A 6695-nucleotide genomic window follows, 5' to 3' on the forward strand; every position below is an offset into this window, starting at 1 on the left:
TTCTGCCACCGACAGAGGAATTACATTACGAGCAGCGATAGCCATGTTTTCTCACCGATCAGAAATATCTGGCTGGAAGTCATCCATAAACGCTGAGTTGTAGTCTTCCTTCATCAAATCAATCTGTGACTTCTTGTCCGTGCTGCAGATATCAGGCAAGGTCATATCAACTTAACAAAATAATTGCAACATAATTACTGGATTACTGCTGGCAAATACAAATATGAGATCACTAAAGTCTTCAAAACTGCTGCAGTGCATGTGGCACTCTGACTGGGTCCACTGGCCCCTTATCACCACCATCCTTCATGGTTTTCCAACCCTTTATTTTATTAAATCACAAGTTTGACAGAAGTTTAAATCCAGTTTGTTAAGTTTTCATAGCATTGGCTCTACCTCATATAAAGTTATAACGTCACACTTGTCCCTCTTGGTTTCTGAATGAGATTTCTTCTCAAGAAATAAACCAACCTCCAGACATCGGGTGTTTTGGAAGCATCTTGGAAGTGATATTCTCTTCTACACCTTTTTCTCCAGACAGCCACTGATGTTCCCACTGATGGTACATGAACTAGCATGTAAACACAATCTGATGATGAGGAAAATGCAGGAAGATTTCCTCCAGGATGTCCAGAGGACGTGGGGAAGTCTGGCAAGATTAACTCATTAATGCTCCACGCCCTTTAAACACCACTTCTTGAACAATATCAGCATTTTTTTTTTTAATGATCAGTGAGTTCTGCAGCCTCCATGGTCACGAAGTGATAAACGACATTTACGGAAACACAAGACATGGGGGCATACGGAGCCCCCCAGGGGACCAGGTGGATTTGTTTTCTTTTGCGTTCCCTCGCAATGCTTTTGTGTTATCCATTAATTTAAATAACTCATTGTGTGGTAATGCAAAAGTATTGTGAGGTAATGCAAAAGGGAAAAAAAAAGTCCTGTGTGTCCCCTGGGGGGCTCCATAGAGGTATTCTTCTTCCTGCAGGCTAATTGTTTCAATACGCCAGGTGACCTCAAGTTAATTTTGACCACTTTCTGTTTGTGGGACTTAAGAAAATGGACTTGCCTTTTAGAACATTACACACACTGTTGTGTTTTTTTTAAGTCACAAGATGCAACGCAGTGATTTAGTAGATGAACAGCTAAAACAACCACATCCATGGAGCATTAGCAGTAAACCTAGAGTCATTGGCGTAACTTACAGCACCGCTTTAAACACCAGTCCATCTTCAAAAGCAGCACAACTGCAAACCACATCTTCAGGGGGACTTGTTTGCAAGACTCCACACATCTGCAGCTACTTCACACGTTTGACTTAAAAGATGTTTGATGGCAGCCTTTTGGTTCCCTATGAATGATTCTATTGGTTGGTTTTAATTGTTTGACAAGCTAACACTGAATATGCCAAAAATATTCAAGTGGTATTACTGTAAATGGGGAGTAATGGAAACCTGTAGTAACACGGCAACATAATTATTGTTATATTCTATGGGACTTGTCCAAGCGGAAGTTGTCATTGGGTGCATCATACTTGGTGGTCCCTAACCACCGCAAACTGGGTACATTTTTCAGAAGGGCAGAGCAAGAGGGAGGCACAGGTCACTTCTGAAAACAAACCGACTCACATTGCAGCTGATAAACTATAAAGAAACCTCAGAATACCTCAGTAACCAATGGGGCTGTGACGATATGCTTTTGTCCTGATTCGATTCGATTCCGATTTTTTGGGTGCTGATTCTATTTAAATTGCAATTCTCACCATTCTTCGATTTTGCTGATTTTTGTAGATTAAAACCTTATTTTTGCTCATCATTTTTCTTGATTTCTTTTAGGAAAAAAAAAACCAAACAACACAGTAGCCAGACCATCATTCTGCTGCCATAATACCCAAGAAGACAAGGGAAAAGATATATAAAAAAAGTAAAAATGACAAAAATTTAATAGATGAATTTTTTTTATTTGGAAAAAAATTTTTTTTTAAACAAAAAAATCTATTTTAAAACTGTGAAGCAAAAAAAAATCCCAATTTTTGATTTTTCGATTTGATTTTCCCACCACTAGTAACCAAGTTATTCAGTACTAACTGGTACATAAACCAGTTTAATTTAAATGCAGGCCTTGCAACTTTGCTAGTTGATGTTAAAGCGACAACATGAAAATGTGGACAAATAAAGCCTGTAACCAGTCTCTCACCATTGCCCTTCACAGTGAATGCTCTGATGACTCTGCAGTTGTGGGGTGTGTCAGTGATGGACATGAAGCTGAGTGCAAAGAACTGGTTAGTCAGTTGTGAGATGGTGCAGAAACAGTTATCTCATCTTGAACACAAAACAAGAGATGATTGTTGACTTCAGAAAGAACAAGAGTAAACAAAACACTGTCCTAATTTAAGTACCTTAGAGTTCAGCTAGACAACAGACTAGACTGGAAATGCAACACAGAGAGATCTGCACAAAAGCACAGAGCAGACTGAGTGAAGTTTATTCAATGTCAGCACCAAAATGTTGCAGGTTTTACAAGTCTGCTACTGAAAATGCATTAATCTGTTCAAGCAGCAGCATCAGTCAGAGACTGAACATACTGATGAACAATGCTGGTTCTGTGCTGGGGGTGACTCCCCTGCTGGAGCTGATTGTCCAGGAAAGAATGCTTCACAAGATGCTGAACATAACAATCAACAGTATTGAAACAGTGTGTTCAGAGTAAGACGTCCAATGCAAGACAGAAAGTAGCGCAGATCATTCCTGCTAGCAGCCATCCTCCTCCAGAACAAGATATTATCTTCTGAATTGTTTTTAATTTAAAAAAAAACTTCTTCAAAACTTCTTCTGGCCGCACGGTGGTGTAGTCCATAGAAAGACGGTGTGAAAACATTACATCTGTACTGCGTTCTTTTCATTGTGTGCCTGTCTCTTTTAGAATAGTTTTTAAAGTTGTACTTCTAGCTTTTAAATGTTTAAATGGTCTGACACCTTTGCACCTTTCTGAGCTACAGCTCTTAGATCGGAGGACCAGATGCCTCTAGTGGTCCCTAGGACTCGACTCATGACTCGTGGAGGCAGAGACTTTTCTACAGCAGCCCCCAAACTCTGAAATGGTCTCCTGTGAGGTCAGCTTGGACTTTAAGTCGCTTTTAAAAGCTCATCTTTTTACATTGGCTTTTAACTCCAGAGAGCTGGACCACTAGGTCTTTTCAGTCTTATTTTGTCTTTTTAACTATTTTATTGTCTTTCAACTGTTTTTATTTTAGCTGTACAGCACTTTGGTTACCTCATGGTTAGCACTGTAAGCCTCACAGCAGGAAGGTTGCTGGTTTGCTGGGGGAAGGGTGGCTTTCTGCATGGAGTTTGCATGTTCTCTCCCCCTGTGTGTGCGGCATCTTTCTGGGTACTCCAGCTTCTTGCATGTTAGGTTAACTAGTTAGGAGGGAGTGTGAATGGGGTTTTTTTTGTCTCTGTGATGGACTGGCGGCCTGTCCAGGGTGTACCTGGCCTCTTGCCCAGTGCTTGCTGGGTAAGGCACCAGCATCTCCACGACTCGACTAGAACAAGAGAAAATGGATAGGTCAAAACCCTACTACAATGCAATTTCCTTCAATATTTATTTTTTTCACTTCTTTTTATGCATTCATTTCATGCCACAAAATCAAACAGGCAAATGTTTGAATCCCATTTTTATTAATGTTAACATTAAAAAAGGATTACTGTATCTTGCCTTTAATGTACATTTTCACCCATAATCCAACCATGTGCACCCCAAACAAAAAAGTTATCTTTCAAAAATGAATGAAAGCAACATTGTCAAGAAATTTAAGAACATTAAAGTCAATGACAAAAGGCAGCTCAAGCCAATATAGATCTGTGTGCAAAGCAGCACTGTAACAGTGCTTTGGTACTCCATGATAAGTCTCTGCATGGATAATTACTTCAAATACATTTGATTAGCTTTAGTTAACATAATACTACAAACTTTACTTTCTATTTACTGCTAACTGTACAGGGTTTATTGTTACATTTGCATAATATAGGTAAATGTTTTTAAGTAGTTACTCATTTTTCAACTTTTTAGTCCCGTGCTCATAAATTACACCAGTAAAACATAAAGATCAACATTTTTGTAAGGTGCAAGTGAGAACCTTTCATTTAAAAGGTTTTCAGCATTGTTTTTTGTTTGCTCGATCGTTTTAAACACACTGAACTTTTAAAACACATGCTTATATTGCTGCTTAAGGCCATATATGCATTGGAAGTGGTTGCCACATGATTACAGTTGTGGTCTTGGATCTGGAGAATCCCGGTTCAAGTCAGCACACCATTCAACACCATGGTGTGCCAACAGAGGTGTGGTCCTCTGAGTAAGGCTTTATAAGCCCTCCCAAGCCCCCCAATGTAAGAAACGTGCTATATGTAGTCAACATGTATTCCATTAGGTAGTGCTTTATGATGTTTGCAATAGAATAATTTGTTTACATGACAGACTGGTTTATACTCAGTGGTGCTAAATTCCCTATTTCTCAATCCAGGTCCCCCAGATCTACTGCCCTGCATGTCCTACTCCAACACACCAGATATTTCTTCATCAAGTACTGGCAAGCCTGTTAAAAAGCCAGCCATTTGATTCAAGGGGTGCTAAATCTAAAACATGCAGCTTAGTGGGTTTTATGGACCAGAATTACAAAACACCACTTTCATTGATAAACTTCATTTATAAATGTGCAACAATTCTCTAGTCTGGATGGCTGTCATGAAAAAACAAAAGTATCTGTGAAGGTCATAAACGTGAGCAGATTTCTTATCAAGTCATGTACAGTATTCAAATCTGTCATCTGTCAGAGTGTGACGATCAGTCCTCTGCAGGGCAGACTTCGACACAGCTCTCTGTTAAACGGATGCCATACCATCCTGCCCAGAACTGTGTATCTTTGCCACCATGGACAAAATGGACGTATCTGACTCCTGGTCCATAGTCCTTAAATACATGGGTCATCTGAGAACACACATTTGTATATATTTTAAAAAAAAAGGTTTAAGCTTTGCATGAGTCAGTAACTCCAATAAAGTTTCCTATACATCAAGCAACATACCTGATGCCACTGCTGATCATTCCACTGAGGGAACCTAATAGTATCAGGAGTAAAGCCAGCAACAACCTTTTTGTCTTGGTTCAGCAGCTGCACAAAGATCGTATATTCACAGCCACAGTCCCAACGAGGTGCATACCTAACAGCACAAATGCACAAAGATTAAAGAAAAATTCTTAAACATCTATTTTTATTCTAGTCTGATTGACAATCACAGCTCCAACAGTGGACGTCAATGGATCAACTAGACGTTGTTCTTCAGATTTTCTGCTGGTTTTAGATGTCTCACTGCTCCCATGCCCCTGATCCATATCAACTGGATCTCTTACCAGCTGACGATCAGGTGTGTTGAAACAGGAAACATCTAAAACCTGCAGGACAGCAGGAGCAGAACAGGGGGTCTCTGAACTGAATAGTTTGGAAATCTCTCCCAGTATAGGGAACCAACACATTACAAATGTTGAATGTTTTCATGTAAAATTATCAAAAGGAAGACATCAGTTTTGATCCAGAGCCAGATAATTCTGTTGGTTTAATGTTTTTCATTCATTTTTAGAGGGTTTTTGATCCAGTGTTTTGTTGTGGGTTGCCGAGAACGTTGCATAACTCTGCTGTGCTAATGTAAGGCTGGAAGTGGATTGTGTTTGTTGTTCATCTGATTCTGCAGCCAACGTAAGAATTACATTATGAGCCCTGACAGTGGTGTATACTTACCAGTCACTTATTTTGATATGTGGCTGAAAGTGATCCATGAAGGATGGATTGTAGCCCTCCTTCGCCAAATCAATCAACTGTGACTTTCTGCACATGCTGTATACAAACAAGAAGGTTTTAAAGAACACATAGGAGGAACTATTCTAAGAACTGAACAAACAAGAATTTCCACATATTCTCCATACCACTACTGGTGAATACTCACCCATAAGAGGTCACAAAATTCATCTTGATGGACTCATCTGGATGTGGCACCATAAGTCCTTCTATTTTCCACCTATCACCACCATTCTCCACGATCTTCCATCCCTTCATTTTAGCTGTAAAAAGATAAGCTTTAATAAAAAAAAAAAAAAGAAAAAAAAAGAAATCTTGTTCCTCAGCAGTAAAGTCATGGTACTGACTCCATCTTACATAAATAATATTAATAAAAAATTTCCCACCTTCTCCTCTTGGATTCTGAATGAGATTCCTTCTCTTCTTGCACAAGAAATAAAACAACCTCCAGTCACTGGGTGTTTTGGAGCCATCTCTGAGGTGATATCCTTCTCTTCTACACCTTTCCCTCCAGAAAGATTCGCTGTCAGCCACTTGTTTCCACTGACGGCACACTAATCGACAGGTCAACACCACCTGATGATGTGGAAGGTGGATGAAGATTTCCTCCAGAATGTCCAGAGGAAGAGGGAAATTCTGACGGCAGAAAATACAGAGATGAACTGAAGCTTGGAATAATCAGTTCACTTTTTAATGCTTGCTGTTTCAGTAAAGCACAAACAAAACATTTGTTAGAGAATCACAAAAACACAGACTGAGTTGTTGGAAACATGTCATTTTGGGCCCAGTTTTGTAGCTGGAAATTGTTTAACGTAACACTGTTTCTTTGTAGAGTCGG

General features: G+C 39.5%; 1 protein-coding gene across 2 annotated transcripts in view; it reads right to left on the bottom strand.

Moving 5' to 3' along the window:
• Positions 1-3741: 3741 nt before the first annotated feature.
• Positions 3742-6695, bottom strand: part of LOC306755093 (F-box only protein 6-like) — a 4605-nt gene continuing 1651 nt past the window's right edge. For both annotated transcript variants that reach the window (XM_079239347.1, XM_079239346.1), the window contains exons 2-6: positions 6244-6493; positions 6006-6120; positions 5801-5896; positions 5090-5225; positions 3742-4992 (exon numbers count right to left, since the gene is read on the bottom strand). In XM_079239347.1, coding sequence (XP_079095473.1) covers positions 4849-4992; positions 5090-5225; positions 5801-5896; positions 6006-6120; positions 6244-6493 — 741 coding nt within the window. In that variant the 3' untranslated portion in view covers positions 3742-4848. The remainder of the gene's footprint in view (positions 4993-5089; positions 5226-5800; positions 5897-6005; positions 6121-6243; positions 6494-6695) is intronic.

The sequence above is a fragment of the Telmatherina bonti genome (genome assembly GCF_933228915.1).
Source record: "Telmatherina bonti genome assembly, chromosome: 4".
Classification (NCBI taxonomy): Eukaryota; Metazoa; Chordata; class Actinopteri; order Atheriniformes; family Telmatherinidae; genus Telmatherina; species Telmatherina bonti.